Here is a 12,066-nt window from a genome sequence, read left to right on the forward strand (position 1 = left end):
TGTGTGTAGGAACATTTCCTTCAGGGTATCAGCTTCAAAAGCATCTAAATGATAAGTTGCCTAAAAGACAAAACAAACACCATACATGAATTTTGTGATATTAAAGTATCCGTGTGTTTGTTCTGCTATACAATACATTCATGTGTCAACATTTATATAGACTGGTTGCAGCGGAAGTAATTACATAGGCATGTCCATGGAAATTGTTGCTATCCGCCATCTTCTGGGACAGGCATTACGTAGCAACGTTTACTATTTCGCCTAGTAACTAAGTAGCAGCTAAGTTTGTAGAACTTTAGTGCTTAGAGCTATGGAACTAACTTCCAAGTATTATTCAACGCTTTCAGATGAGGCTAAGGAACGATATGAATCTAAGGTAGTCAAAGTCGGGCTGAAAATCGATCCGTACAAGTTGGCACACTGGAATAGCAACCCTGATGTGATTCCTGACATTACATGGAGTGATATGATGCTTTACATGACCAAAACTCCAAGTCTTTACACTGGTGAAGGAATTAAGGTGTGCTCCAATGAACTTGCCATATAACAGGCCTAGGCTAGTCTGGCTTAGCTAGCAGCTAATGAGTCAGTATCCAAACTCTTGGGCCGGCACCACCTCTGAGATGCCATAGATTGTATCTGAAGTTATCTGCAAGATGTGATATAATTCCAAAACAGTTAAAACCTGAATATTTTTATAGCTTAAAATTTTTCAGGCCTGATCAACTTTTCTAGCTAATAGAACACTCACTGAGCTCTGTTCTGCAGCTGAGGCTTTATTACTCTGAGATTGTTGTAATAGTAGCCAAACTTTGCACTAACCAATCCATATCATGCAATAGGCTTGGAAAGGAATGCTGGAAGGGGAAAGTTTTTGGCAGCTGACTGGATCCATGAACTGCATCTTCACCAGTTTATGGTAGGAGGTAGTAGGAGATTCATAATGAAGGGAAAGGTATAACTTAATTTACTACCTGTTTCCAAGTTCAAAATGAATAATGTACATATAGGTAAGCCATTCAGAGGTTTTCAGAAAATTGCTTGATACCCTGGGTGGCCATGGAACCATCGGGAGAAATAATGGCAGCCCACTGCACGTGTATGGCTGGGTAAGTTTTTAGCCATCCATTATAATGTTTATAAGATGTATACATTATACAGAATTGGGGAGGCTTGCTCACACATAGCAGCAATACTCTCTTCAGTTATATGTGCAGCAGAAATACGTCGGCAAAGTGGCATGTCATCATGTACATCTCAATCATATATGTGGAACCACTGCAAACAGGAAGTATGTAGATCATGTAATGTAAGTAAGTAGGTATGTTAAACTTCAAAACTCTTACAGGTTAAGCCAGCATTTATTGCAGACATTCAGTTCATTGGCAGTAAGATGTGTAGCAAACGAATGTCCTTACCTAGTGCACATGTCCCGGATCAATCATCATTAGGGTCACAAAGATTATCAGCAAATCCCCCTTCTTTGTCAACTGGCTCATCAACTGTTGAGCAATCACCATCACCATCCATGTTTCGTGAACCAGCAAGTGAAGAAGGACAACAGAAGGTGTTGACTGCATATCAGTCAAAAAGAAAGCCTGGAATATTTAAAATGGTGAAGCCATATGCATGCAGATAGGTTTGTTCCTATCATGGACAGAGAAGGTTATCCTAAGCCATTGTCAGAGTTATACAATCCTGGCTTGCTAACAAATGGGTACCTTGAACTACTAAAAGAATGCGAGACAGTATTTTCACCTGTCAAGGTATGCTATAGCTGCATGATAATTACGTATATAGCTGTAGTTAAGTATTGTTCTGATGATGTACCATTATTTATATAGATTACAAGGGAGCAAGCAGATAGAGTGGAATCTCATACAAGAAGCCAATCCTCCAACAAAGCTTGGTATTTACATCGTGCTGGTCGGATTACAGCATCCAACTTCAAGGCAGCAGTTGTCACTAATCAGCTTATGCCATCCCAAAGCTTGATAAAGAGAATCTGCTATCCAAGTTTTCAACACCTATTACCATGTTAAACCCAACGATGATGATCCTGACAAGCTAAGGTGTTACTGCAATGAATCCAGTTATGGGGAGATGGTTATGTGTGATAATAAAAAATGCACAATAAAGTGGTTTCACATTACGTGCTTACACTTGGAAGATCAGGAACTAAAAGGAAAGTGGTACTGCCCTTCTTGTCGGAGATTGCCAAAATTCAAAAAAACATAACACGTATACATTTAATCTTCAGGAACTACAGATGGACACAAGTTTACACATGCACAGCACACATGTATGATTTTATCTACAGTACTTTCAGTGTCCTTCTCATCTATAATAAGAGAAATTGGCAACACTCCTTGCAAAATTGTATATTTCTGCTTCAACAATCCGATAACTCTTTCAACATGAATTCTGACAGTTGAAAGTTCCCTACTCCAGTCGATACCCTTCTTTTCTAACTATTTTTTTCCTTTTGTAAAAGTTGGCATCTTGACCTCAGCTAAAACCATTTTGGCTTTCTGTTCACAAGTAAATCCACGATCTGCCAGTACAACATCACCTATAGACATAGATCAGTGCACATGACTATGCAAACATTTACTTTATTATGCCTGGCAAGAGATATTTCATTAATCCACTCCTCTCAGTTATCCCCTTATCACTCATCCTTCCTCTGGCACATTTTGAAATAAACGAAACAGTTCCTTGAGGAGTAATTCCAATTAGAAATTTATCTGTGGAATGGTGTTTGTAATTGCTCTACACCTGAGCCCGTGCCTTTAAATCCGTGGGACGTTCAATAAAAATTTCACTGCAGTCTATTATTACACAACAATTCCTAAAGAATTTTCTAAATGACATCGGCATTGTCATCCATAAAACATCTCTCTCTGGCCAATGAATTAGGAAAGCTGTTTTTGCATATGCAACGTCCAATACTCGGTGAAAATTTCGGGACACAGTAGACTTGTGTACTCCAGATCTGAAACCTATATCATCATCCATAAGGTTTAATCGTAGCTTCATTAAAAACATCACAACTTGAGACAACCTTGTTAACTTTGATTTTGTAGGTAAATAAGGGCTGATAAATTCAAAAAATGCTTGAAAAATGCACCACTCAGGAAAACCTGTTGTTAAAACAATGCACCACACACACCATGCACACTAACCAGTATATAACTTCAAGACATGTGCATCATCAACTGTACCCTGTTAACTACCTCCTGTAATCTTTCGACTTCAGCTTCCAATACAGTTTTTTGCTGTTGTAAATCATCCCAATATTGCTTATCAATGACTACAACTTCGGTATCAGTCTGACAGCTGGCATTAACCATTGTATTTTTCATTGTGTCATTTAAGTGGCTTTCATTTCATCTTCTAAGATATCATTTTCCATGCCATCATCTTCTGGATCATCATCTTCCAAGGTATTATCTTCTACATCATCATCATCATCATCTGCTATACTACCATCCTTTAAGTCATCATCAACAATAATGTTCTCTTCTTCAGCTTGCATCTCCAGTCTATGTCTCTTTCTGTTCATTGCTCGGCAATATCTGTCATTATCTGGTTGGTGGCCACTCTTGTATCCTATTTTCTGTGTAGGTACCCAGTCTGGGTTTGTATCATCGTATAGGTCAGCTGGTTTTCCTTCACAATGAATCAGCATGAAAAATTATGATGAATGATATACTCAGTTATAAAATTAAAGATTGTGATATGTATATGTATGCTAGCTATTCAGTAGGCATGCATAAAACTTAGGTACATACATGAGACACAATTGACTGATCTACGTATGTAGAGCAAAGAATGTATGTTTTGAATGACTAACTATAATCATCATATGAATGTTCTACTAGAGTGTGATCTGAGTACTTCTTTCAGTGGTAGTGTGAAGATACCTATATAGCTAGGCTGCAAACTATTTAAGTTAGTTTGCTTGTGCATTCCCTTCAGGCATACCAGACTGTCAGCAGCTAGCCTATCATACAGTCAATGCCGTCAGGACTGTTTTATGTAGCTAGCTACTGTTTTGTGCCTGGCAGGTCAGCACCTACCAGTCTTAAAATGAACCGAGCAGACCTTTGTGTGCTCAATTGGCTCCCAGTCTTTCCTGTTAATTCGAGCTATCCACTCTAGCCGTCTTCTTACAGAAAGCTTTCTTGTTTCATCACCCTGGTGCTTTATTTCCGCCGGAATAGCATAAAAAGACACCTTATCTCGTTTGCCACGACTACGACAATTCTTTACACAACAAGTATAGGGCATCTTCAGGTGTATGGACCTATTAATTGCTATAGCACTACAAGCTACTTAGTTACTACGCGAAATAGTAAACGTCGCTACGTAATGCCTGCTCCAAAAGATGGCAGATAGTAACAATTTCCATGGACACGCCTACGTAATTACTTCCGCTGCAACCGGTCTATAGTACACTTTTGGCTGGAGGGGGGAGGAGGTTAGAAAAAAGATACTCTTTGTACGCTTGCAAAAAAGCTGAAAATTGTGGACCACCCCTTACAGTAATATTAATTTTGTATTTATCATTCACCATGCGGTTAAATCACCAAATCAAACACAAGTAATATATGTTACCTTTAATTCCATGTTTACTAGAGAGATTGTGGACAAGATCATCTCGAGTATTAATATTCTGTTGGTTGTCCTGAAAATATAAGAGGCTCACTATATTTCAAGTAACCATGCCCATGTTTATGCACTTCTGCTCTTGATCGTAGCCTTCCTTGTTGCTTTAACAATTGGTCTCGTTTCTCATCTGCTTCTGTTCTCTCAGTATCCAACTGTGTTATACTGTCTTCACACTGAAATATTTAGTAAAAAAATATGTTACTAAATACTTCTTTACAGTGCTATTTACACTGACAATACGAACAAATAACAATTTCAAAATTTATACTTTAAACACCAGGAGTCCTACAGACCTTCAGCATTTGTGCTGTAAAGTCTTAATACTGGTGTAAATCTGGTCACTACAACATATAAAATACAGACCTCTTGCAATTTTTTCTTTTCTTTTTTCAACCGTGAACTATGATCTTCCAAGCTACGTTTAACCTCATCAAGACTAGCTGTTCAGTATACTCAGTATAGCTGTTTACTTTACATTGTGTGGTACCTGTAACAGTGCCAATCTTATCCTCCAGTGAGCGTTGGCTTTCCTCTAAGTGTTCCTTCTTACTTCTGAGAGTAGCTATGATATATTGGAGAGCAAACTAAACTGTTATATTAGTAATATCCTCTCCCCAACTTTAGAACACTGTAAAAAATGAAACGGACAAAGATTTTTGGTCCCAACGTGTCTGACTTAATTTCAGATCTTTTTCGAGGAAAACCTCTGTATGGTATAACAGCAAATCATAGGCCTATAACTCAAAGAAGGGTTCCACTGTAGTGTCATTATAAACATGTTATAGCTAAAGCACCGCCACACATGTGTACAGAAAATACAGCATGAGGGGGTGTGTCGAGAAGATAATACAGCACAAGGTGAAGGCTGTATTTGCCTCAAGACAACCTCCAAGTACTGTATCTTTCGTACACACAAGCACAGGCAGTGCTTAAAGTGTTATATTGTACTCCCTGGTCGTCTGGCTCGGAGTGATTTTCTCTAGTACTCAACCTGTTGCGATTTTCGGTGATCAGGATATCAGTAAGTGTTTGAATAATCTATTTCTAGTTGTAGAATAAACTAATAGGATTAGTTTTGGCTAGTTTAGCGATTTACAATGTCATGCACATGATCAATTATGCTGTTTTAATGGAGTTGCTTTGTGATCAGATGATCAATAAGTATTTATGCAATCTATTTCTAGCCATAGAACAAACTGGTAGGATCAGTTTGGCTGGTTTAAGTGATTTACAGTGTGTTGTTTTCGTAACATTCCTTAAATAAATTCTCCGCATAACTGTACTGTATTTGCCCAAGTGTGCTATATTTGCCCAATTAGGCGCATAACTGTTCTGTATGACTCATACAGTACAGTTATGCAGCTAATAAGTACTGCATGGACAATACTATACGCGGCATTGCTTTGATCCTCTCATGCAAAGTACAATATGTAATTATACAATATTCAATCATATCCTTACTGAGTTCTTTCTCTTTATCAGCAAACTCATTGTATTTGTCATCCAACTCTTTCAACTCATCCTGAATAGACAAATAGAATGTACATGAATTATATATAGGAACTAGTTCAACTGATCATGACATGTAAACTACAGGTTAATGATACACACACACACACACACACAAGGTGTACATAAAACTATAGTATTACTAGTATTTTTAAAAAAATTAAAAATTGTTACTTTAAAAATGAAGTAGGGATCTATGCAATAAAAGTAGTGAAACAAGAGATGAATGATGGTATAACAGCATAGCTCAGTGGGAAAGTCTCTACTTTGGCACATTAGCTATAACAATTATTTTGCTCCATGCCAAAGTAGGGACTTTCCCACTGAGCTATGCTGTAATACCAACATTCATCTCTTGTTTCACTACTTATATTGCATAGATTAACAACTTTTAAAAAATACTAGGGCTGGGAGATTATATCGATTGTGGGATTAATCGTGATTGTCTGTGAACATCGTGATGTTGATACGTGTTATAAATAATCATGATGTTGTGACATCACATGTAAATGTGTAGTAGTAAATTCAAAATAGTGTCACATACTGTTGAGGAACAACACGCTCAGGGAAACAAGCCCGATACAGTTCACTGTGTGAATAATTGTTACTATGTAGTTTAAAACTTACCTGTTAGATGTCATTGAATTCTAAGATACATATGACTCATTAGCTGTTTGTATTGATGCTTATGGCCTTCATTACGTGAACAGTTGTACACAATTTCACCTTGTATTAAATAATTCATATAAAGTTGTGCATACATGATGCTGATGCATGTGAGTTATAACATCGTGATAGTTATCATAATCGTGATATGTAGCATCCTACAATCATGAAAGTAATAAAGCGTCACAATCGCTCAGCCCTATAAAATACTAGTTTGTTTACTGTTGTATTAGAGTATATCTTGAGTCAGCCAAGAGGTGTGCAGCTAGTGAGATCAATAGGGGTCAGGTCATCTTGTTTACTGATAAGTAAACCGCTAGATTGTTAAGAGGTGTGGTCCCCGTACTCTATCGCTATTAGTCCACATAGATCTATAATTGATGGGCGTGGTTGCCAACCTATCGCGAACAGTATTCAATTGCAAACTTGCAGATATCTAGCTAGTACATCTATTACAGTGCCAGGACTGAAGCACTTCTGAAATCCAGCTCTGAAATAATTCTGTGGCGTCGGTATATGTTGCTGAAAGTAAGTGTTGATACGGAAAATTAACACCTTGATATGGTTTCATTGGATGAAGAAGACAAACAGCCTGATTGAAGATAAAAGAAAAGACAAGGCACAGAGGGCCTACAATCATCGGAACCCCAAAAGGCACATCCCACCGGTGAGTTTGTTATTGTGGGGTAAAATGGTGGCCATACTCTGCTTTGTTTGGCCTATAGCCTTGTGACTGTGGTCGGTCAGGCAGGCAGGCAGGCAGGCAGTGAGACTAAAATTCGAGTTTTGGCAACTTTAAAAAAATTCCACCTGCAAGCGTTTTGTTATATTTTATATTATATAGACTAGTACTATTTCGTAAAGGTGATTTTAGTTGTCTCTAGGGTAATTTTAAAGGCAGAATTTTGGGCGGCATGCAAAATTTTCACCGCGATCCCTACTTAAATGGTATTATTGTACTGTTTGATTTAGGAGGGACAAGCAACATCCAGCATCTAGTTATGTGCTGAAATAGACTATGTAGTTTATTTCCTGGATTAATTTTTACAGTGGCTATAAGCTGGAGAAATGGGAATAGAGTTTACCAGTCACCACCTGTACATACAGCCAAGAACCTTAATTGTGATATGCTCCCACCATAGGACTATTACTCAGTACTGCATGACTATTACCTAAAATCATCCATCCTTGTGTTGAACAGAACTGCTTTATAGGTAGGTGATTAGAGTGTGTAGCACAGCTATAGTGAGACCTCCATTATCCTAACACTGTGACTGTGCCAGGTCAATCACAAAAGTGGTCAGATAACTGAACTTGATCAGACAAATAACGTTATTACACAAAATCCTGCTCAATTACTCTAATAGAACAAACATATACTCTAATAGAACGCACACTTGATGACAAAATACTCTAATAAAACAGTCAATTCTACTGTTCAGGGTTTGGTTAATGGAGATCATACTGAACTACAATTCATCCCTGAGTAGCAACTGATACACATCAACAAACATTTAGACTATGGTACAGCTCATTTAGAGGGTTACTAAATCACTTAGTCACCTGACATGCTCATTTAGTCACCTATACATGTTCATTTAGTAACCCGCCCTCAGGCAATTTTGTGCGTGAAAAATAATTATAACACGAAGGGTGCACTGGAGTACTGGATAATACTGTAATACAATTCTTCTCTGTGTTCTGCGAATAATAGTAGACTAAGCGGCGTATCTACTGTAGCTCTAGCCGTTTTTCTGGTTACCGGTCGAATAATTATTTTTGTGGGCACTGTAAGGACTTCAGGAAGAAACCGTTCTGCCGTTCTGCGTTGCTCTTTCACCCCACCCTAATGCTTTGGCTATAAAGGTATGTACTTTAAACCATAGTCTAAATAAGTTAGACACCGCGACCAACGGGAACTAAGCGATTTAGTAACCCCTCTGGCCCTTAGTAGCGCCCTTGCTGCGCTCGGGACGCTACAGCCTCAGGCCATTGGGGTTACTAAATCACTTAGTTCCCTTGGTCTTGGTGTCTAACTATTATATAGTATGTACATTTGGGTCTAGTCTCATGAGCCAGATGTTTAAAGAGTGTGTTTGGGGGAGGAGAAAAACGTCTGATAACATTTGCCAGTATTTTGTTTGACAGGCACAATGGAATTCCATATTCCCATCATGTGTATCCCTCAACAGTTATTCTATCCTGAGTGTGTAGCATTGTTTTACGTGCCAACTGTTTTTGAACTGCTCTACCAAAATTGTGGCAGTGTTGACAAAAAGTGGTGGATATTACCAGATGGGTTTTCCCACACCCACACAGAAAAAGAATAATGGCTGGATTGTGAGACTAACTTGGGTCATGTATGAACCAGTAATGCATACATAGTTAAAGTGTGAGGAGATATGTCCTAAATACTTTATGATCTAGAACTGTGTGTGGTACACCAACCTCTATCGGCTTTAGTTGTTGGTCAATATATGAAATGGAGTCACGAGATGACTGTATTTTCCCTTGTACTTCTGATAAGTCTCCTTTTAGCTATACACACAAAACACAGAAGATGTCTAATAATCCCATATTTGTACATAGACACCTCAGTAGCCTTTTCTCTGTGTTTCTTTAAATGTTGTAGATCTACTTTAAACTCTTTACACATTTGACTCTATGGGAAAGAATAATTTTAAAAGTCATGTAACCACGATTACATCATATCATACCTGCTCTTGTTGAAACTTCCTCACGTTCTCTAATGCCTTGGAGTAGCTACATGTGAGTACACTGAATTAAAACAATTTACGTAGATACATATTATAGCATTAAAGTCAAGTATAGTGTAGCACCAATTGTTTACTGGACACATACACGCATGGATGCAGAATAAAATCTTTAGCAGAATGAATTGCAACATATTTTATGGTTGTTCATAAGACAAAACATGTAACTCAATGTCAGAGAAAACTACTGCACAATATGGACCATATTAATTCTCACCGTGTTGAAGCAAAGATTTCATCAAACTTTGTTTTCAATGCTTTCCCCTCACTGAGCGGCCTGTAAAAATGACTACTGAAGTGAACTATTCATATACAGCATGACCAACATCTACTGCAACATACCAGTATGAATCCTCCTGGTGGCAGAAGAGGACATTATTCAATACAGCCTTGGACACACCTAAATGTCTAGCCATCTAAAACAGTGAGAACTCATACTAACAGCAAAATTTAAGATTTAAAAGTTTCAAATACAACACCAAACAATTTGTGAAACACATGCAGAAAACACACCATTGCTGATAAGAGCAAATTAAACCCTCAAAATAGTATACTATCACATTCAATTTCAAAGTTAAAAGTGGACAGTGAAATATATGGTATACGTCTTAATATAATTTCATGATACGGTATGATCAGTTATCTTAATAATGTGGAGTTCAACTCTTGGTGTATTTACAGACATAAAATCTTCTCTTCGTGGTACAATAAACATAATTAAGTATGTAGTGCTATTACTACAACATATTAAAAGTTCAAAACTAGGCTGCTGTTGCTAAAGTTTTATTTGGTTAGCACAAGGCAGGCCTTCATTTAGGAAATGATTCAAGAGGAGGAAAAATAAGGTTATAAGAGCAAGGGGTGGGTGCGCAATGGTGTATCTCAAACTTTCATTTAAGGGGAGTGAAACCATAAATGAAGCCCTGCAAGGTACTGTGCGTTGACATAAAATGGTGATGACATGTGACACACAAAAATTTCTTTGTCATGGAATCTCTACAGTGCTGATCTACACTACACATATGCACACACCTCAAGATCAATCTCTGCACAACGTGATGTTATTTTCTTTTTCTGAAAGTCAATCTCTTTATACCAGTTTGTGATACATAATCTACTTAATACCTGTCCATCTTGACCAATCTTTTGCATTGATGAGTCAATTGTCTTGAGTTCAATTTTCTTTGTACCTCCACTAACCTGTGTGTTGGTCCACAGTACACTTATCAACACACAAGTTTGATAGGGTGTGCCCTTAACATTAAAAGTAAACATGAAACTTAATTTATCAGTATTTTTGTGTAGCTAAAATGTATTTTGTGGCAGATGGAAGGAACACTACAAGTTGTAAACATGGGTAAGTCCAGCCCTCATGCTCCAGCTGCCACTACCACATAATTATAAAAATTTAATGTTTACCACACAGTTTTTTTTCCAGTCTTGTGTACTTGGCCAGAGTCACTAGCTCCTTCTTCATAGATAATGATTGGTGAGATCAGAGATAGGGTCTGGTCAAGCTTTATAGACAAAGTTGCACTTGCAGTTGAGGGAAAATACCTCATAGTAACAGTATAAGTCCTGTTCAAAGGTTTGCAGTAAAGCTTTTGTTCAGCCATGCCAACAAATAGCCAAATGGCAAATGAAAATCCATTACATTTGGTGGAAATACAAAACCTTGTCTATGGAACTTCATCAGATCCTAAATAACTTGCCAACCAACAATGTCACAAATAAAAAGAGGAGGTGAGGTATACGTAGTGTGAGACTAGTGTTTCACCTTATGCAGACACATGTACACTTTACGAACACTATACTCACCTTTTGAGTAGCCTGAAGTGAACGAGAACAAGTAATTTGATTTTTGGCAAGATCTGTAAACTGTAGTTTCACTTGTGCCCTTACTTCTCGTTCCCCAGCAATATTGGGATCATAAACAAAAGCACCTCCTTTGCTGTTAGGTGGCATATCCCCAGTGGTGATGTACTTGAGACATTCAATGATGGTCTATAATATTGTGTAACACGATTGTAAAGTAATAATTCTTACTGTTTTGCCAGTGCCATTGGCGCCATAAATGACTGTGAGCGGTGTCCTGAAGTTGATGACTACACGCTGATCTTCTCCAGGCGCGTAACACCGGATACCTGTTCATATTGGTAACTAATTAAGACTTCCTAATTTTATAGTTACGATACCTTGAATGAGGAGCTTCTCTAGCATAGACATGTTTAGTTTCGACGCCCGCCTCTCGAAATTCAAAACGAATCTGTGCGCGTGAATTGCGCGGGTGGATGCGCGTTTGTCCAATAAACACGAAATACGGAATTCTTCCTTGACAAATGTACTTTAACCGTGCATTTGTTTTATACCGTGTAATAGCTAAAACTCAACCTGTATACAAATTTACAATACCATATCATATCGGTGACTCACGTGATTTCTA

The 12,066-nt window shown here is 37.9% G+C and overlaps 1 protein-coding gene and 1 pseudogene across 1 annotated transcript in view; both read right to left on the minus strand.

Moving 5' to 3' along the window:
- LOC136267900 (DNA repair protein RAD50.L-like) overlaps nt 1-11,949 on the minus strand; it is a 59,651-nt gene extending 47,702 nt beyond the window's left edge. The window contains exons 1-15 of the mRNA XM_066063082.1: nt 11,819-11,949; nt 11,670-11,767; nt 11,442-11,627; nt 10,749-10,823; nt 10,656-10,697; nt 9,966-10,039; nt 9,841-9,900; nt 9,567-9,612; nt 9,443-9,511; nt 9,298-9,387; nt 6,136-6,196; nt 5,162-5,236; nt 5,038-5,114; nt 4,746-4,847; nt 4,621-4,690 (exon numbers count right to left, since the gene is read on the minus strand). Of these exons, the coding sequence (XP_065919154.1) occupies nt 4,621-4,690; nt 4,746-4,847; nt 5,038-5,114; nt 5,162-5,236; nt 6,136-6,196; nt 9,298-9,387; nt 9,443-9,511; nt 9,567-9,612; nt 9,841-9,900; nt 9,966-10,039; nt 10,656-10,697; nt 10,749-10,823; nt 11,442-11,627; nt 11,670-11,767; nt 11,819-11,849 (1,156 nt within the window). The 5' untranslated portion in view covers nt 11,850-11,949. The remainder of the gene's footprint in view (nt 1-4,620; nt 4,691-4,745; nt 4,848-5,037; nt 5,115-5,161; nt 5,237-6,135; nt 6,197-9,297; nt 9,388-9,442; nt 9,512-9,566; nt 9,613-9,840; nt 9,901-9,965; nt 10,040-10,655; nt 10,698-10,748; nt 10,824-11,441; nt 11,628-11,669; nt 11,768-11,818) is intronic.
- LOC136267901 (uncharacterized) lies at nt 2,224-3,378 on the minus strand (annotated as a pseudogene).
- Nucleotides 11,950-12,066: the final 117 nt, after the last annotated feature.

Source organism: Dysidea avara, chromosome 10 (genome assembly GCF_963678975.1).
Source record: "Dysidea avara chromosome 10, odDysAvar1.4, whole genome shotgun sequence".
NCBI classification, from domain to species: domain Eukaryota; kingdom Metazoa; phylum Porifera; class Demospongiae; order Dictyoceratida; family Dysideidae; genus Dysidea; species Dysidea avara.